At 37.5% G+C, this 21,171-nt stretch overlaps 2 protein-coding genes across 7 annotated transcripts; one reads left to right on the top strand and one right to left on the bottom strand.

Annotated features, from left to right (window-relative positions):
• Positions 1–1,450: 1,450 nt before the first annotated feature.
• Positions 1,451–7,783, top strand: LOC104249371 (uncharacterized). Of its 6 annotated transcripts, XM_070156428.1 has the most exons (4): positions 1,451–1,589; positions 1,699–1,947; positions 2,284–2,378; positions 7,331–7,783. In XM_070156428.1, the coding sequence occupies exons 2-4, from the start codon at positions 1,716–1,718 to the stop codon at positions 7,454–7,456; spliced, it is 453 nt and encodes a 150-aa protein (XP_070012529.1). In that variant the 5' UTR covers positions 1,451–1,589; positions 1,699–1,715; the 3' UTR covers positions 7,457–7,783. The 6 variants fall into 6 exon arrangements, with proteins under 6 accessions (XP_070012529.1, XP_070012528.1, XP_070012530.1 ...); XM_070156427.1 differs by having other exon boundaries at positions 1,451–1,947; positions 7,331–7,779; XM_070156429.1 differs by having other exon boundaries at positions 1,451–1,947; positions 2,287–2,378; positions 7,331–7,771.
• On the bottom strand, positions 2,966–3,788 carry LOC104249372 (uncharacterized). Its single transcript, XM_009805784.2, has one exon. The coding sequence runs from the start codon at positions 3,711–3,713 to the stop codon at positions 3,270–3,272; it is 444 nt and encodes a 147-aa protein (XP_009804086.1). The 5' UTR covers positions 3,714–3,788; the 3' UTR covers positions 2,966–3,269.
• Positions 7,784–21,171: the final 13,388 nt, after the last annotated feature.

Raw genomic sequence — 21,171 nt, 5'->3', positions numbered from 1 at the left:
ATAAACAATAGCTAAATCACCTAGATTTCGCCTATTATCAGTCTGTCTACTCGTAAACCAAGCTATATTCTTGCTCCTAAATAAGCTTTACGTCCATCATTATTTGGTTCTACGAGAAGTTTTTCTGACCTACCAATTCTCTTAATGCAATGCATTTTTCGTCTCTTGACAATTCACTACATTGATCATAACCTAACAGTAGAAATTAAGCTATAGATGACCCGCCCAAAAGTTACTTGAGCTAAGATGAGTTAGGTCAAAATGGGTTAAAATTCGGGTCATAATCCAACCCGCCCAACTCTTATTAAACTTTAATTAATATATGTTATTTTCTTATAAACTGTATAATTACTAAATAAGGATTTTTTGCTTTTGTTATGGTCATATTTAAAATATTAAACAAAAAATAAAATTATTTCTCAGATATTTTGACAAACTTACTCGTGGATCAATTTGGGCTAAAAATTAGCCCAACTTTAATTGGATTGAGATGAGTTGGGTCAAGATAGATTAAGTTCAATAAATGGACGGGTCAATAACCAACCCAACCTTGGACGGATTGGGCGGGTCATTTGGGCTTGGGCCAAATTTGACAGCCCTAGTTTTACCATGATACAATATGGCATTGTAAGTGAATCTTTAGCTTCATGTCAGATCACTCAGATGATACTGCTGAAGATAATAGGTTTTTTCCTCTCCTTTTTTCCCTTCTTGAAATTTGAAAGCAAATAAACCATATATTCGTTCGATGTTAACTTTTTCTATTAAATGCAGTAACCGTCAATCATCATTTAAAGTGACCAGTGACCTGATTGCGTAAATATTTTTGATACTGATTGGGCGTAGAATTTAAACTCTACTCCAATCATATGCTACTGGAATTCATACCTAATCAATGAGCTAGTTAATTTGTACATGCTGACCCCCAATACCATAAAGGGCAGCACGGTGCACTAAGCTCCCGTTATGCGCGGTGTCCGGAAAAGGATTGAATCACAAGGGTCTATTGTAGACAGCCTTACCCTGCATTTTTGCAAGACGCCGTTTCCACGGCTTGAACCCGTGACCTCGTAGTCACATGGCAATAACTTTACCAGTTACGTCAAGGCTCCCCTTCTGACCCCCAATACTATGATGCTACAAATATTAAAAGTCACTTGTAAACCATGTATATGAGACATTTTTCCTAAGAGCTTAGCATTTGGCACTACTTGTTTTTTTTTTTTCTATTTTTTTTCATCTTTCTTTAGAAATAATTATTGGTTTAGGTTTTTTGAGTTATCCTAGTTGTTGATAACATCATAGGGAAATAAACTTATATATTTGCGCACCATTCAATTTCTCCTAAGTTATCTCTAGATCTCCACTTCTTGCGCCATTTCATTCCCTTTGTATATATTTGCTTCTTTCAGCTCTTGTTTTTCTCTATATATATATATATTGCGCCCATGTGGTATTCGTCTTTCTTCTTTGGGAGGAGAGAGAGCAAAGCTTTTTTCGGAGTATAATCATCTGATATTCTGTACCTACTGACTCGACTAATTCACGTTCGCGTCGTGTAAAGCCCATTAAAGGGAAAAAGTGGTCAGGTAATTTCTTCATTCTCAGGACTCGAACCCGAAACTTCTAGTTAAGGGTGAGAGTTCTCATACATCCTGCCACATCTCTTTGGCGGTGTAACAAAGCTTTCATTTGCAGTACTAATTATAAGATGAATGATGGAAGGTTTTATTAATGCTAATAAAGATGAAGCATGTCTTGCTACAAATAATAGAAATGTGAAAGCCAAGTTGTCTTTGTCTCCTCTTCAAGAAGGAATTTCAAAGCTCTTATCTCAATGGCCAGGCCTTCAAATGGCTATTCAAAATGAATGGGGTGGCCAAGATTCTCCTCAAAAATCAAAGCAACTTTCCTTTGATATTCTTTCTTGTCTTTCTCAATCGAATGGTACATATCCTTTTCCCAATACACAATTTTTTACAATGATATTTAGTGCGGACTGATTCGACTAATTCAGATTTATGCAGGTAGACCACTAAAGGACAACTCTCGTACTTTATATTTGATCCGTCCTTTCATTTCAAATAAACGTGTTAATAATAATTTCACATCGTTAGGAAAATAGTGGAAAATGTAGCATAACCAATTAATTTAAACTGATCGTAATAAGGATTTTTATACTGCTAGCGTATATATATATATATATATATATATATATATATATATATATATATATATATATAACCTAAATCATGTATAAATGCTATTGTTTTTTTTATATAGCAGAAACTATTGGTGTAGAGGATGTAGAGAATCTGATTTACGAAAGGTTGCTGCTGTCTTTCAACACTGACATTGATGATGGAAGTATTGAGGAGGTAATTATTATTATTATTATTATTATTATTATTATTATTATTATTATTATTATTATTATTATTATTAGTATTATTAGTATTATTCATATGCAAAATTCCTTCAATTCTGATCAATATTTATAAAATACAATCAGGTTGCGGAGCAGTTAATGACTCTTCGTGAAGAATATGTTCATGGAAATCATCTATACACAACCACGAAATAATTGAGTAGTACAGTATTCCATCATTTTCTTCAAGTCTTTGGCCAGGAAATAATTTTTTGTATTTTAATTAAAGTATCTTGGTCGCATCTACTATTCATAACCCAAGAAAACTACTTCTGTCTCAATTTTTGAGGTACTGCGAATTTAGAGGGTCAAACTTTAATTTGGACTCTTGAGTTAAATATAATATTTTTAAGCCTTTTGAAATAAAATTTACATATTTGAAAATTATATAAAAAATATTATAAGTTACAATTATTAAAAATTTAAATTTAAAAGGAATACAAGAAAATTATGACCAAAGAAAAAATTCATTTGACTAATCTCGGTCAAATAAGAAAGCGGCAACTTCAATTGTTGCAGCATGAGGGACTTGCAAAATTTCAATCATGTAGTCAATATATCACACAATATCGAGAAACATTTTCGTACATTCTTAAATTTCGTGTATATCGAGCTCCGTACATAAAGTATTCCATATTTATATAGGGTTAGCTAAATAGCTACATATATTTTAGGGGTGTGATGTTGGCGGTCGTTAATGGCTAATGCTACGGATCGACTTGTAACCTATAAATCACTCGAAAATAACTTTACGGTTAGTTGAAGCCCTTGAATTTCGTGCATAGTTAAACTAAAATACATAGTACAAAAATGGAACGGACGGAGGACTTAGCTCTCACTACTACACAACAACAAGCCTGCGTACCAAAACATTGTCCCTTCCGCCGTAAACTCCACGGCCATTACCACCCTTTGGTACCGTCACGACTAACTCTCCGTCCACAAACACCGCCGTAGCCAGCTCCGGCTTTGCCGATGCAGGCAACCTAAACCTCCACGTGTCCACCTTCAGCTGTTCCAAGAACAACTCCGCTTTGCCACCTTTGTCTCCATTTCTCACCACAATCTTCGTCACTCCAGGATGTATCTCCACTGCCTCAGCCCTCACATTACCAACGTCAATGGCGCTGTTGACATCACCGTGCACGCCGATTTCGGTGACGAAACGGAAGAATTCCGGGTTTTCTTCCACCTCCACATCCGCATCGGACCGAAACGGCAATTCAAGAACCTTGCCAAACACGTGAGGCAGTTTCTGAAGTTTTTTAATGGCGTTTCCTGCCATTACTGTAGTTGAGACAAAGAATAAGAAGAAGAAGAGTTCGAATCAAATACCTTGGCAAATGGCTACGTTTTTTGTTGCATGGACAAAAAATGGACCCTCACGCTCTAGTTTTGTAGGTTAGAAATGACGACATGAGAATAAAGTGACAAGAACCTAAATCTTGATAAGATTCACTATTGTGGGGCGGTGAAGAAATGGAATCATGTTAATGAATGAAAGGCAAGAGCTTTTTTTTTTTTCTTTCCCCATCATTTAGTGTTCGGAACACTCAGCTAATTCAGATTCGCGCCGCGTATGACGCATTAAAGGAGGAAATGTTCCTTAGCTGTCACGGGTTTCTTTGTCCTGAAAGTTCAAACTCGAGACCTACAATTAAAATTAAAAGAGAAAAGGGTTTCATTCATCGTGTCAGTCTCATGGTAGTTGTTTTACCAAAAACGTGATAAACCTTTCTTTAGGAGGTTTAATGAATGAAATGAGAGGTTAATCCTAGTTAAGCTTAATAACTGTCAGATATATGAATTTGATGATGGGCAGAATGAATCATAGTGCTGTAATAATAAATGCTAGGCAAAGATGCTGATGATGATTGATAATGAATACATAATTAAGTATGCGGATTAAATGCATGCAATGACAATAAATGTCATATTAAAGGATATCTCGTCCAAAATATCAAGTGATAAGAGTCAACTAACTCTTTGTAACACAGATGATAGGAAGTATGAGTGGAAAACAAGGCTCTTGGATTTTGTACTCCCTCCGGTTTTAATTTATGTGAATCTATTTCTTTATTAGTCCGTGCCAAAAAGAATTATCACATTCCTAATAAGGAAACTTTCCAAATTTTCAGTTCCATTAATGCCCTTACTATTTCTCGTTTGAATTCCGTATCGGACCCACTAACTCTAAAAGTAAGTTACTACTCCCTCCGTTCCAATTTATGTGAACCTGTTTGACTGAGCACAAAGTTTAAGAAAAAATGAAGACTTTTGGAATTTGTGGTCCTAAACAAGTTAAAAAGGGGCTCAAAGTATTTGTGTGGTTATAAAAGCTTTTCATTAAGGGTAGAGTTGTAAGTTTATACTAAATTGTTTCCAAATTTAGAAAGGGTTCATTCTTTGTTGAACGGACCAAAAAGAAAATAGGTTCTAAACAGGGAGTACTACTTTTTCATTTTTTTTTGTGTTGAATAGTCAACATTTTTAAACTTACAATTTCAAATCTCTTATTGGCTTTTCTCTAAATCTTTCTGTTCTAAACCTGGAAACAGCCTCTCTACCCTTCGGGGTAGGGGTAAGGTCTGCGTACATATTACCCTCTCCAGACCCCACTTGTGGGATTATACTGGGTCGTTGTTGTTGTTGTATTGTTGGCTTTTTCAAACACTATCATAAGGAAACTGAGAATAATACCATAAGATAATGTGTGCTTTAAATAGATTTTAGTATTTAGGTAAATAAAGAGAGATCCAACTGTCAAGGGAATAAATACAGATACGATTAAAGTAATGAATATTAGAAATGTGTATACGTTTTTACAGGTGGGCATAGTTTGGACAGAAGTAAAAAAAGAAAAAAAAAATTAACCAAACTGAATTTTTTGGTTTTTTTAATAACGGTTCGGTGTTTGGTTTTAGTTTTCAAAAAAAATCTTGTTTGATTATCGATTTTAGGGTGAAAAAATATCGGATATTTCAAAATCTGAGAACTTTTATACTACATATTTGACCTTATATAAGCTTTAACCAACAAAACATGACATATGTCAATAATATATTTTTCAAACATTTCAAAAAGTATTTAATTTGTATATTAGACGATTTATTAAAGTTAAGTCGTGCGATGCACATTTAGCTCGATTGATTGCACATCTGTTAATCGTGGTATTGATAGCATTCAAGCTACATTTATTTGCTCCCAAATCTGTAGAAATAACACCTTAGCCACTATAAAAGGCTGCTATTTAGAAATTAGCGAGTGCGTCCTGAATTTCAGTTTTTCTGTTTTATTTTAGAACAAAAATATCTTGACGTTACGACTTTTAGGGTGTGTTTGGTATGAAGGAAAATATTTTCCGTGGAAAATGTTTTCTTGGAAAACAAGTAGCAATCTTATTCATTTTCCGGTGTTTGGTACACAAATTAAGGAAAATGTTTTCTCAAGAGTATTCTTTAATAATTTTGATACAATAAACATGATGCCTTACACTTCCGGACCAACAACATTCTGAACCCACAAATTTTATAAACTTCTGAACCGCAAAACATTAGAAACTGCGAAATTTCGAACCCGTAAACTTTGAAACATATAAACCTCCGAACTCATAACTTTGGAACTTGTACAATTTTGAACCTGTAAATCGAAAGATGAAAAAAGTAAAATTGAATATATATATATATATATATATATATATATATATATATATATATATATATATATATATATATATATATATATATATATATAAATTCGGGATTGGTATATGCGCGTGGGGGTGCAGAGAAAAAAATCAGAATTTTAGAAATTACAAAAAAAAATTGTGCGGGGTGGGGTGGTGGGGGGTGTAAAAAAACAAAAAACAGAAAATTAAAATTACAAAAAAAAGGTAATTTTTTTTGGGGGAGGGGGATGGCTGGGTGGGGGTAGTAGGGTAGGTGGTGACCGGAAAAAAACTTTTGGAGAGAGGGCATGGGGTGGGGTTAGGTGGGTTGGGTGTGGCGTGGGTTGGTGAGGGTATGGAATAAGGTGGGGAAGCTTGAGAAGGAGTTTTGGAAAATGTTTTTCCTTGTCTTGATAGGGAAAACATTTTCCTCTAATCGGAGGAAAATGAATTGATGAGGAAAATGTTTTTCAAAACATTTAAGCCAACCAAACATGGTAAAATTAAAAAATATTTTCTGGAAAATGTTTTCCTTCATACCAAACACACTCTTAGTTTAAATTTTCATGACAAAATAAGTACTGACTAATCTCTAAATAACATCTCTGAGAATGGCTATCTGTGCACTTGCCCTCGCTACGATGGATTTGTTACTTAATTGGTCGTTGCGCTAAAACTCTTGTCGCTCATAGTTGCTCTTTTGCGAGGCAAAATTCGCAAATAGCCATTTTTCAGCCCCTATAGTTGAAAAATAGCCAATGTCATGGATATATATTACTATTGTTATGGAGTTTCACCTGTAAATTTTTGAAATTCACGATAGTTGCTATTTTTTAATTACAGGGCTGAAAAGTGGCTAGCCAGCAACATTACCACCTCTTTTGCCTCCATTTGGGCTATGAATTACTAAGATGATCTGCCTGGCCCATTAGGCCCTTAATGATGGGGAAACTACACAAATAGCCATTTTAGAGCTACTATTTAGGGTTTAGTCAGTAGAGGTGTGCATTCGAATCGGTTTATGATAAATCGAATCGATTATTTGTTATCGGTGTATCGATATCGGTTCATCGATTTATCGATTTCGATTTCGATTTCGATTTTGTCCGCTTCGGTTATCGGTTTATCGATAAACCGATAAGATATATTAAAAAGACAAATATACTCTTATTCTATAATACTATTTCCTTTACCCTAAGTCTCTAACCCTATTATTTTCTCTACCCATTCTTCAGCGCCGCTTTTACCTTTCTCCCTCTCTCCCGCGAACTGCAAACCCAACAGAGAAAGTGAACTCCGGCATACTCCGGCAAACTCCGGCGTACGTTTCTGCTGCAAAAGCACAAGAAACAACTCCTTGACAAACATATTCCAACATCGCCTTTGCACTGTCAATGACTTCAAAACCTCGAAGGCTCGGATTATTTGCTGGTGAGTCCTTTTCTGCTGTGTTTGATGGGGTCGAGTCGATTAGCACTGATCCATCACAGCCCTATTATAATGCCAGAACGAAAATGTTAACCAAGTGCAGAGTAAATAGTCAATATGCTGGATGTATAATGTCTTAGCCCTTCTTATATGGTTTTTAATCTTAAGTTAGTAGCCTTAGATTTCTTATATTCTTAATTGAAAACAGAATTAGCCGTGATGATGTATTTTTTTATACCGTTGAAGTGTTGGTGGTATACATTTGATCCCTTACTTTAGTTTCGTTGCATGTGCTTGTTGACACAATTTTTATGTTATAAACAGTGTTCGTCTTATTTTAGCCTCTTTTTGTCCATATTAGTGAGGCGTGTTTATAGCGATATACTTTCCGTGGAATCCCGTAAATTTTCTTATTGGTGTAATCAATAACCGAATTGATAAGCCCCAAAAATCGTTAAATCGAAATCGAAAAAATCGAAACCTTATTGAAACGATAACAATAGGCATATGTACAAATCGATAATCGATAAGTAATTATCGATAAGGGCCAAAATCGAATCGATAAATTGAATGCACACCCCTATTAGTCAGTACCTATTTTGTCCTGGAAATTCAAACTAAAAATCTTAATTTCAGGACTCTGTGTCTCGAAAAGTTCAACTAAAAAACTGAAATTCAGGACTCATTAGCTAATTCCTAAATATTAGTCCTCCAGAATGGCTATCTTGTGTCATTTCTACCTTATAATGATGGGAAGAATTAACCCAAATAGCAGCATCCCCAATCGTTTAAACAAAAATTAGCCGGTAGAAGTATAATATATGCATATTTTATATATTATATGTGTATAATTATGTATAGACAATGTATAATTTATGTATATGGTTAGAAAAAGTAAACATTAAGTATGGCCGGCTATTTATGTAAAGATGTGACGATCCGAAATTCCACCTTCAGGCCGTGACTGTGTCTAATGTTGAACCCGCTAGACCAGCCAACGTGTGACACAACACTAACATAATAACGCGGAATTTAAAAGAATTAACTAGAAACAGTTTACCATCTTTAACAACGAAAGTAGATAAGTTTCAAACTAAGAGAAATTAACAAAATACAATACGTCGACATAATCCCCAAAACCTAGAGTCACCAACTCACGAACATACTAAAAGATTACTAAATACAAAGTCTGAAGAAAATAATACATGAACTGTCTCAGAAACTAAGAGATAAACAAGACAGAATAGGAAAAATAGGGATAGAGGAGACGCCAAGGCCTACAAACGTCTGCGGGTCTACCTTGAAATCTCTGAGGTGGACTGAAGGCTACTCCCTCTAACGATGCCCACTGGGTCCGGCCGCGAGATTTGCACAACATAAAGAAGTGCAGGTGTAGCATCAGTACAACCGACCTCATGTACTGAGTAAGTGCCGAGCCTAACTTCGGCCGAAGTAGTGACGAGGCTAGACTTGACAACGATAATCTACATGTACAGTTCTACAAGATATAGCATAGAAAAGAGTAGGAATAAATAGATAAGCATGGGATACATGAGCAGTTAATGGGGTAGCAAGTGAGATAAAACAGTCAATTAAGCATATAGGAGCAAACAAGAAAGGCAAGTTAACAAAAATGTTAATGAAACAAGTATAAATGCCAAGAAGATAAATAATGGCACTGCATCACCCTTCGTGCTTTTACTCTCTTCCTCACAATGCAATGTACGATGTAAAATGGTATAAATCATGGCACGGTATCACCCTTCGTGTTTTTACTCTCTTTCTCATGATACCATGTGTAAGCACGTGATTTTTTGCCCTATATGAGAATTACTCCCAAAAATTCAAAAATAAAATGATTTTCTTTGGTGTGCAATTTTATGATATTTTGAATAATTATTTGTAGTTGTCTGTGCGTGTTTATTTGCTAAATTAATAAAAAATACAAAAATATGTCGCATTTTGCATGTAGGATTTAATTCTATAATTGATAATAATTAAATTTGTTTTACAAAAATTAAAAATTATAAAAATAGGCATCGTTTGCATTTTTAGCATTTAATGTCCAAATATACAATTTTATGCTTAATTAATACTTAATTATGCGTTAATTGTTATTGGGAGTTAATTTGCACTTTTATAACTTAATTTAGTTCTTAATAATAGTTTAAGTATTTTTATAATTTAGTTTTAGAAAAATAAAAGAAGAAAAGAGAGCGAAAATATAAAGAAAATCGGAATTAGGCTTCTTCTTCAACTTCAAGCCACAGGCCCAAAAAATGGCCCAATCTTGCCTACGACCCAGTCCATTTCGAACTGGGTCGACCCAGTCCATAACTAACACCCCTATTATTTTACAAACAAAATAAAAAAAAAAAAAGAAAAACCCTAAAAATACCTAAGCATCCGCCCCCCCCCCATTTTTCTTCCTTCTTCCTCCAAAGCTCCAACCCAACGTCCATGGCTGCCCTTCACCAGCCCCATCGACAACCAACTCTTCACATCACGTCTCCATCTTCTTCCTCGTCTCCAAATGACCCCTCCAATCGCCGGAAAACTTGACAATTGGAGCAACTATGGTTGGTTTCCGAAGAAAGCCCCATTGTTGCGTCTTTGTCGAGCTCCAACTGATCATGGTTGGTTCTTCTTCTTCACCTCATATTATCATGAGCGTTCTGCTGCCCGCTACGTCCAGCTCGGAACAACCAACGTCACCGCCATCCACGTCGACCTCCCCGACTGCTTCGCCGCTGCCTTGGTTGCGTTTTGCTCGTCGAGCACTACTCCTGCTGCGTCGTTGCTGCTTGAGCTCACCATGGCCAGCTGCTCCTGCTTGCAAGCTTCTTCGCGCAAGCACCAAACACACACCCCAGTTATTTTTTCTTCGCTACATCCAGTGCATCGACCTTCTCCATCATTTTCCGCTACTGCTGAAGCAGAAGCTCCGTCCAAACAAAACCAAATCCAACTGCTACTGCTTCGGCTTCTGCTTTCGACTGTGTATCGCTATATTTTGTGTTCGAGCTTTGTTTCAGATTTGGTCGTCGTCGTTTGGTCGAGTTTGGTCGTCGTCGTTTGGTCGAGTTTTGGTCGAGGCTCGTCAAAACAGTCCGTACATATTCGTTTCGATCCGGTTAGTAGTTTTTGAGTTTTATTTTTGTTCGTATTTCGTTTGGATATTTTTCGAATCTAAAATCGGCAAATGTTTGTTTTGTTCATGTCTATGGTTGGATATTTGATTTTTGGTTTTATTCATGTTCATGTGTTTTATTAAAATTAATTTTCAGATTTCAAAATGAAAGATTAATTAGTTATTTTTCATGTTTATTTCATGTTTGTATTGTTGTTTAAGTGAATATTTGTTAGTTTGATGTTTGTTAGATTCAAATTGAAATTTAATCAACTATTTCTTCAATTTGTTTCATGTGTTTATGTATTGTTAGAAATTGTTAATATTGTTAAGTTCAAGTTTAAGTTCATAATTGTTTCTTCGTCGATCTTGTTATTTGTTTAAAGAATTTAGTTGTATTAAAGGAATATATTGTTTTAATCGTTTAATCCGTCATGTTTGTTGTCTTAAAATAGATTCATTCATGTTCATACTTTGTTTGGATGATCTTGAATCCGAATTTTGTATAGTTTGATTTCTTGTTTACCATTTATGATTATTGCTTGAATTGTTCTCATAATCTTGTTTAAAGTTTAATATAAGAATTGTTTGTTGTAATGTTGTTAGAGTTGATTTTAAGTTCAATATGATTGAATTTAGAAATCTTCATACTTTGTTTGTTGTTGTTGTTGAATCCAAAAATAGGATTGTTTGTTGCTAAAATATTGTTCAATCAAATTTTAGTTGTTCTTTGTTGTTCAATTCGTGTTCATGTGATTTGTTGTTGAAATGTTGTTAAAATCGTGTTCATGTGATATTGTTGTTATGATGTTCATCCATGTTCATATTGTTGTTTGAACATTGTTAGAAATTGATCATATTGTCTATATTTTGGTTAAGTTTGATTAATTAATGTGTTATAGCTGATGGTTAGTTTGGTAAATTTGTAATACGTTCAGGGGTAGTTTGGTAATTTCAGTAAGGTCGGAAGGGGTAGTTTAGGAATTGTACATTTTGAAATTGTTTATTTGAAGCATGGGGGACAAAATGAAATGGGGTGGGTTGTGATATGATTATTTAATATAAAGGGGGGACAAGATTTAAATTAAAGGGGAATCTTGCATTATTTTAAATAAAGCATGGGGGACAAAAATATAATGGGGTGGTGTGATATATTTATTTAATGTAATGGGGATGAGTGGGAAGATAATGGGTTTGGTAGAGAAAGGGATTGATTTTAATTGATTAAAGGGTGGGGATTATATATAGAAGTCTGAAAAATGATAGAAAAAAAAAAGACAGAGAGAGAAAAAAAGAGAGATAAAAAAAAAGGAGCGGAACATTTATTCCAAAAAAACATTCAAACTCTCAAGAAAAGAAAAACATACAAAGAGAAAATAAAAAAAAAAGTTGAAAATTAGAAGAGAAAGTAGTACACACCTGATAAATATTCTGGTATACAGGTGTAGAAATTAAGGGTTGAAGATTAAATAGCCTTTCAAAAATCTGAAAATTTCCCTTGGTTTCTGTCCGTTATTTTCGGCATTCTTGGATTTTATTTTGAATTTTTCAAAGCTGTCACTGGGATTTTCGTTGGCTGGTTATTGCTGGTTATTGTTGTTGTTGCTGTGTTACGTATTACGTTGCTGATTTTCTTCTTCTTATATTGACAATATCAGGTACACAACTGTAATTTTGGCATTTTGTAAGCTGAAATGAAGAATGGAGAATTAAATTTTTAATTTAGTTTAATTTAATTTTTTGTATTGTATTTAGGTTATTCATGTATTATTATTCTGTAAATCACTGTCCTTTGGCATAACTAGGCATATTATAGCGACATATTAAATAACGCCTTAACCATATTATTAGGAAATATATTTAAGCTTGATTATTAATTAAAACTGTTTAATAACAAAAAATAGAAGAAATAACGTAAAAATGGCGTTATTGAATCAGTTTGGCAAAAATTAATTAAGTTCCTTATTCATAAGGTTTTTCGTCAACGATAAGTTAATCCGAATCATGTAGTCAATTTCAGTTATAACATGAATTAATTTGCGAACAAGTATTAGGACATGATGAATTAAAACAAAGTTAGTTAATGTTAAATTGTTTAAATTTTTAGAAATATGATTTAGTACTCAAGTTTTTATTTTTATTTCTTTCAATTTTCAGTATTTGTAAATAATTAGTTTCAATAAGCTTAAGTCTTACTAACAATTTGAATTTTAATCCAACTATGGGATAATTAGTTTTTTTTTTATTTTTTTATTTTTTTTACTTTTCAATAATTCCATGTTGTATTTATGATTATAATTTTATTACTTTCTGTTAATATTTATTTTCCTCTTCTATTTAATATGTCATTTTCAAGAATGTAGATATTGATTTTATATTTATAAACAAACTTAGTAATAATAAAAATGTAGTCATTAAAGGATATTCTTAAAATAAGGAAGGATTTCGTTAAAAATAAATAGATGTAAATAATACAAAAATTTACAGAATTCTCCAATCTCATTTATTTATTTAATTTTTTTTTTTTTAAAAAATTTTTTACTTAGAATTTGGGATGGATTGTTTAGTGAATTTCACTTCCTTCCCCAAAGATAATGACGCTCTAGACTCTTTAGGCGCGATTTAATCAATTTTACCATTCTTAAACTCGGATGCGCATTTCATGCGACCCAAATCTAAATCTTAAAACATTGAATAAAAATGTGTTCCGGATTGCGGGTGCATTTCATGTGACGTAATCCAAAGACATGTTTTAAACGATGTTCACAATTTTTTTAAAAATAATAATAATAATAATAATAAAGCGGTAAAAGATAAAATTTGCACATGGTTCATAATTGTATTAAAAATCAGATAAATAAGCCGAATATAACAGTTGAGCGACCGTGCTAGAACCACGGAACTCGGGAATGCCTAACACCTTCTCCCGGGTTAACAGAATTCCTTATCCGGATTTCTGGTACGCAGACTGTAATATAGAGTCATTCTTTTCCTCGATTCGGGATTAAAATTGGTGACTTGGGACACCCTAAATCTCCCAAGTGGCGACTCTGAAATAATTAAACCAATCCCGTTTCGACTGTCCTTTAATTGGAAAAAACTCCCTACGCACCTCGCGGTGCCGGAAAAAGGAGGTGTGACAGCTCTGGCGACTCTGCTGGGGACTTAACCCAGAACCAGTGGTTCAGGGTTAGAAATTCGAGCTCATATAAATTGTTATATTTGGTTTTATCTGATTTTTACATGTTTGAGCCTAATGTGCTAAATGCTGCTTTTACCGCTTTGATATTACATGAACTGTGTATAAACTGTGCCGAAACCCATCTCCTCTCTGAGTCTTCTAAATCATGAAGAAGGGTGTACTTCGTACGACTTCTTTTCTGTATAGTGTAAAATCCCAATTTAGAACGAGGTTCGGACAAGTTGCTAAGCCGGTGAAGCTTCTGTATTCCCGGTACGCTACCCCCCCTCGGCTCGAGCTGTCCGCTCGGGTAAGCCAGGTCTAGAACAAACACCCAGGTTCTGAACCTAGTATAACAAAGCCACATGCCGGATCCCTAGTAGGAACGTTTGTTTGCATCACGTGCATCTGACTTTGGAGGCTCAACACAGGGGTTGGGTCTGTCTAGGACAGGTGCACCAAAAATGAAAATGACCATCCTGATGCATCTTATTTGTTTTATGTGCATTTATTTGCTCGGTCTTGCATGTTGACCGGCTTCTGAGTCTCGGGAGTGTAAAGAATAAAATAAAATAAAAATAGCAAGTGGAAAGTTAGATGATTAATTTAGAAAAATCAGTGTCCAAGTACTGTCGAAATGCTGCCGAATTTTTTTTTAAAAAAAACATATATATTTTTACTTTTAATTGTTTGTTTGCTTAGAAAGCAGAAAGTGTGTAGGAATAAGTCTTTTATTTTAATTTGCTTTATTTTCAAAAAAAAAAAAAAGGAAAATAGTTTTTTTTTTTGCTATAAAAGAAAAAGGAAAAATTTGTTTGTTTTCAAAAATTAGTTAGTTTATAGCCTGAACTACGCGGGTCTGATTCTCACCGGATGTGAGATCAGAGGCAAATCTCTTTGGTTTCGGCTCACTGTATTCAAAAAAAAATCCAAAAATATTTAACATTACTCACTTCTTTAGAAAGTTTTTCTTTTAGACCTCAATTTTTTTAAAAAAAATATATTTCCTTTTAATTTCAAAATCCCATTTATTTGTTTAAAAGATATTCAAAATAAAATTCAAAAAATATTTTTTTTCTGTAGTATTTCTTTCATAAATTCAGAATATTAGTTCAAAAATATTTCCTTTCTCCTTAAAAGTTTTTTTTCAAAAAAAAAAGAAAAGAAATTTAAGTCCAAAAAAATATTTCTTTAGAATATAGATAGTTTTTTTAAGTCAAATAAAAGTTTTTCCTTCTTTAATCACTATAATAAATGTGCAGGATGAGCATAAGTCAAAATGAATCATTCTCAGTGTGTAGCGAGGTCCCTTCGCAACTCCACATGTGGTGGAATGATATGGGAAAGGATAGTATAAAGATAGTGGAAAGAGTTTTGGGAGGTTTTGTCGATCTGTTGAATATCAAGCCAAGGACAGATATCATCGAGGCTCTAATACCGTTCTGGGACCCAACCCGCAACGTGTTTCGTTTTGCTGACTTTGAACTTTCACCTACACTAGAGGAAGTCGCCGGATATGCGGGGTTGAATGGGAAACTAAGAGGGCAGTATTTACTTTCACCAAGACCAGTATCTCCGCACGCGTTCTTGGATTTGCTAAGCATTAGTCGGAAGGTACAGAATGATGATTTGTCGAAGGGATGTTGTACTCTCCAATTCTTGTATCAACGGTACGGAATTCCTCAGGGTTTGGAAGAACCAAACCTCGGATTAATTCACACTGGGAACAGAATCAAGTGGGAAGCAAGACGTACTTTGGCATTTATCACAGCATTTCTGGGAGTTGTGGTCTGTCCCCGCAAAGATAAAAAAATAGAGATAGGCCTTGTAGGGATGGCCGATGTTGCAATCAAAAGAACCGACAGTACTGTGGTTCCTTTGATTTTGTCCGAAATCTACCGAGCTTTAACTATATGCCGAGAAGGAGGCAAGTTCTTTCAGGGATGCAATCTGTTACTCCAGCTGTGGATGCAAGAACACCTCCATCACCGAGTGGGATACATGAACCACGGGTTGACTGAGAGAAACTGCATTAGCGGCTTTGAGAAACGAATGACAGGCGTCATATTTCCCGAAGGCGTCGAAGCATGGCTTGCACAATTGAGGTCAACAACAGCCGACCAAGTTGAATGGGCATTTGGGTGGTTGAATGATACTGAGGTAATATACATGGCGGCCGAGGAATGTCATGTTCTTTTGATGGGACTTCGTAGCATCCAACCATATGCTCCTCATCGGGTACTGCGCCAACTAGGAAGATTTCAGGTAATTCCCACTGATGAGGATCTAAGCAAGCACGCCATTGAGTTGAGTCCAGGAGTCGTGTTCCCCGAAGGAAAAATTAGAAAGCTGTGGCACGAATGTAGATTCCTTGAACCCAAGACTATGGTTCGAGAGCTGGCTAAGGGTGAGGTAGACCCAAAATACGATGTTTGGTTCGGGAAAAGGTTCCAGATTCGTCAGAGGCCTGCCAAAAGAGCTCACGTCCAACAATTTACGGATGATTCGCAGGAACAGTGGGGCTGGTTAGTGAGAGAGGAAGGCTACCGGGTTGAAATCGGGAAGCTGAAGCGACAAATTGAAAGGCTTATGTTTGAAAACAACGTTCAAGTAGCCTCAGAGCAGGGTGAGAAGAACAAATTAGCCAAAGAAAACCAGGCACTGAAAGCCCGAATTCGCCAAGTCAGTAAGAGTGATAGCGACCGACAGAAACGTCGCTCTGATGAAAGGTTGATAGCGGAATTGAGAAATCAAGTCAGCCAAAGCCGAGAAGACTTGGAGAGATCCCAGGCTTGTATAACAAGAATGCGGGTCAGGTGGGCTACAGTTACAACATCACGGAGAGAGCACCTATGGCAAGTAAAAAGGGACTACGAAATGAGTGTTGCGACATTGAGAGAGATAAACTCCATTCTCAATAATCGGGTCCTCAAACAAGCCCAGGATGCTAGAACATATAGAGAACACTGCCATGAGTCGATAGCCCGGATGGAAGAACAAATGGAGAGGTTCCAAGAGCAGCTCATTGACAATACTCGAATATTGGGACTAAAGAATCAACGGATAGAACAGCTGTGCATAGAGAGGGATAGAATCAGGGGTAGGATCAATGATATAGGGCGCTATATCACCACAAAGTGCCTAACATGTGAAGAGATGCCTCGTGATGTCCTATTTGCCTCAATCATGGGTTATGTCCATCAGATCATGGAGGAACTAAAAAGCTTGCAAAGAAGCCTGGCCCCCAAGCCCGCGGAAAGGCCGAATGATGCCTCGCGGGCACCAAAATTCAAAGCTTTAATGTATCCCTAGTTCCATCTTGCACTTGTTTGTTTTGCGAGTTTGTTGTCTACCTATATGTTTTTTTTTTCTCTCTCTTCAAACATTCTCAAAAAAAAAAAAAACAATATATATATATATAAAGTCTGTATTTTTTGTTTTTTTGTGATGGCTTGTAATAGCATTATTTTGAGTAATAAAAAAAAATATATATATATATATTTGGTCTTATGGCACGAACTACGCTTGGTCTGATTCGTGCGGGGTCACGATACGTAGGCAATCTCTATAGGATTCGACCGTAATTAAAAAAAAAAAAAAGGAAGAATATATATTTGTCAGAGCCAAAAATAAGCCGGGATGATGCATGCGGTCAGAGCAAAAGCATGATAGAAATGATTAACTGCCTAGGAGCATTGCATCCCCCTAACGTGCAATTACAATATCTGTTAAGACTCTAACACTGACAAGTTTGTTGTTTTTCCAATCAATATCAGTTAGTTGTTAGAGCGTACTGGCACCGTACCATTATCAGACAAGATCAAAAGGTCCTATACCAGAAAGCATGACTGGGTCAGACAACAGCGTTGAGTCAGAAAAAACGGCCAATCAGATGCTGAAGGAAGCCCTGGAGAAAATGGAAAAAATGAGGCTAGAAATGAATGAAATGCAGATAGCCTTAGCTAGAGCCCAGAAGGGGCAAGAACTACCCGTTACTCCTACCCTCCAACCAACACACACGCCGGAATACCCTTCTCCCGGTCCTTCAACAAGTTTCCCAAGCCATCACTATTATCAGGGAAGAGAGGCTTATGATTCCCAAGCTCCACCACCCACTCAAAACCCTCCTCCACCAAATGTTCCCGTCTTTGTGGCACCTCCCCCAGCCCCATTGCACAGATCATCTAGTGAGCCACTGTTTCAGGCTCACGATACACAATACTACCCCCCTGAACTCACATTCAAAGCACCCGAGCCACATACCTATAATCCCCACTTTGAGGTCCCGGCGGAGATTGAAAAGCCGGCTAAGAGCCCAGAGCAGGACGAGGTGATGCGGAAATTTAAAAGCCTGGAGCAATCCTTCAGGAACATACACGGGTTAGGTAACCAAGTCAGCGTGGCTTACAAGGATCTATGCCCTTTCCCTGACGTTCAATTACCAGCAGGGTTCAAAATGCCCAAGTTCGATTTATACGAAGGGCATGGTGATCCTATGGCACATCTACGAGGTTTTTGTAGCAAAATGAGGGGAGCAGGGGGCAAAGATGAGCTATTAATAGCTTACTTTGGCCAGAGTTTGAGCGGGTCGGCGTTAGAGTGGTATACAAGACAAGATCCGAGCAGGTGGTACACCTGGGATGACTTGGCACAGGCTTTCGCAGGACATTTCCAATACAACCTTGAGATAGTCCCAGACCGTCTCACATTGCTAAAGCTCGAGAAGAAACCCGGAGAGAGCTTCCGGGAATTTGGGTTCCGATGGAGAGAACAGGCAGCCAGAGTTGATCCCCCAATGAGAGAAGGAGAAATGGTGGATTACTTCTTACAAACTCTCGAGCCAACTTACTTTGGTCACTTGGTGACGTCAGTTGGCAAATCATTTAATGAAGTTGTGAAAATGGGAGGTATGATAGAAGAGGGACTTAAGTCCAATAAGATCCTGAGTTATTCGGCAATTAAGGCAACAACTCAGGCCATTCAGAGCGGCACGGGAGGTGCGCTAGGGAAGAAAAGGAGAGAGGAGGTCACGACATTAGAGGCCGACAATTGGTCCAGATCTAGAGGTCCTTCCCCTCATTACCAACCCAGACCCCATCGTCTAAACTACCCACACATTCCAAATTACCCTCCACAACCCTACTACCAACCACAAGAACAACATTTCACCGTCCATCAAGCCCAGACATACACCCAACCTCCGGTTCGCCCACAATGGCGCGCGCCGGTTCCCCACAATACATACCCACCTCCACATAACACATACCCACCACCACAAAACACCTATCCACCACCAAGAGCCTACAGGAACCCTCCAGGGATGGGTTTCAGGGGAAATCCGGCCGCCAGAAATGAAAGATTGCAGAGGCAAAGAACTTTTACTGAGTTGGGGGAAACTTATATTGCCTTGTTCCACAAATTGAGGCAGTTGGGTTTATTAAATCCTGTTGAGCCTAGATTACCAAATCCCTTACCCCAAAATATGGATCACTCGGTAAGATGTGAATATTGTTCGGGAGCTCCCGGACATGATACCGAGAAATGTTGGAGGCTGAAACATGCAATACAAGATCTTATTGATACCAACAAGATCGAGGTACAGGCACCGGAGGCACCCAACATTAACCAGAACCCATTGCCAAAGCACCCTGAAGCCCACATGATCGAGCTTGTGCACGAAGGAGGGGAGCCGAAGAAACCCTCACAGACAGTGATGATGATCCGTGCCACTCCGAAAGAAAAATCGATCAATGAGGAAGCAGGGGTACAGTTGAAGGGGGAAGATGTCAAGCCAGTGGTGATATTGGGGAAGAATCCATCTGCCGCTACAAGGAAACCAGAACCAGCCAAGTTGGTAATAACGGGAGCATCATCTGCACCCGTGGTTGTTGTGAAGGGGGTCTGCAGGGAACCGGTCATCATAAAACCAGTAGTCCAAACACCAGTGATTGATAGCAAGGCTGTGCCTTGGAAGTATGAGAAGGCAGTGGTGATGTACAAGGGACAACAAGTGGAGGAGAATAGTTGTGAGGCGCAGGGACTGACTCGATCAGGACGGTGTTTTGCTCCGGCGGAGTTGAGAAGACCCAATCCAGCTGCAACAAAGAAACCTGTGTCAGAAGAAGAAGCTGAGGATTTCTTAAAGAAGATGAAAGTGCAGGATTACTCCGTGGTCGAACAGTTGAAGAAAACACCGGCCCAGATCTCACTGCTATCATTATTAATCCATTCGGATGAACATCGTCGGGCCCTGATGAAGATACTGAATGAAGCTCATGTGCCCAATGAGATTTCTGTAAATCACCTGGAAACGATTGCCAACAAAATTTTCGAGGTGAACAGGGTAACATTTTCAGATGATGATCTGCCAGTGGAGGGCACGGAGCATAATAAAGCTCTCTACCTAACTGTCAAATGTGAAGATTCGGCAGTTACTCGGGCATTGGTGGATAACGGCTCAAGTGCCAATATTTGTCCATTATCCACCCTGAACCAATTGAAGATCGACCACGGAAGAATCCAAAAGAATAGCATTTGCGTCCGAGGATTTGACGGAAATGGAACAGCCACCGTGGGGGATATTGTACTTGAGTTGACCATCGGTCCAGTCCAGTTTACCATGGAATTCCAGGTATTAGATGCTACGGTATCTTATAACTTTCTGTTGGGACGACCGTGGATCCATGCAGCCAAAGCAGTGCCATCCACCTTGCATCAGATGGTCAAGTTCGAGTGGGATAGACAAGAGGTCGTGTTGCACGGCGAGGACACTGCGTGCACCGTAGGAGGCGCCATTGTACCCTTCATAGAGACCAATGATGACAAAGGTCCCTGGGTCTACCAGATTTTTGATGCAGTGTCGGCAAACAAGATCCCCGAGGGTGAAATCATTCAGCATCCTAGGATAGCTTCCGCAACGGTTATGATGGTTTCAGAAATGCTGGGTAATGGGTTTATGCCAGGAAAAGGCTTGGGAGCTGAACTTCAGGGAATTGTTCAACCTGTTTCCTTGCCCAAGAATTTGGAGACCTTTGGGTTGGGGTTCAAACCGACTGCGGCAGATGTAAAACGAGCTCGGAAAATGAAGAAGAAAGTTTGGTTTCTTCCCAAACCTGTGCCACGTCTCTCAAGATCTTTTGTTAGAGCAAGCGCCAAGGGGTCACCAGTCCCGAAAGTTCTCGGGCGATTGATTGGGATTGACGGGGATCTGAATCAGAGCTTCGAAAGATTGTTCACTGATGTCAATATGGTAGAAGTCGGAGAGGGTTCCAGCGGAACAGACATACAGTTTATGGGGCCTGAGGCCAAAACCAACAATTGGACGGTTACTCCTCTTC

This window comes from Nicotiana sylvestris, chromosome 9 (assembly GCF_000393655.2).
Source record: "Nicotiana sylvestris chromosome 9, ASM39365v2, whole genome shotgun sequence".
In the NCBI taxonomy this organism is placed as follows: domain Eukaryota; kingdom Viridiplantae; phylum Streptophyta; class Magnoliopsida; order Solanales; family Solanaceae; genus Nicotiana; species Nicotiana sylvestris.
Note: the sequence above shows the minus strand (reverse complement) of the source record. Positions and strands in the feature narration are given on the sequence as shown.

Coding starts and splice junctions, on each gene's coding strand:
- LOC104249371 (XM_070156428.1), top strand. CDS start 1,716: ATGATGGAAGGTTTTATTAATGCTAATAAAGATGAAGCATGTCTTGCT. Junction 1,948..2,283: donor TTGTCTTTCTCAATCGAATG/GTACATATCCTT, acceptor TTTTTTATATAG/CAGAAACTATTGGTGTAGAG. Junction 2,379..7,330: donor ATGATGGAAGTATTGAGGAG/GTAATTATTATT, acceptor CCCATTCTTCAG/CGCCGCTTTTACCTTTCTCC.
- LOC104249372 (XM_009805784.2), bottom strand. CDS start 3,713: ATGGCAGGAAACGCCATTAAAAAACTTCAGAAACTGCCTCACGTGTTT.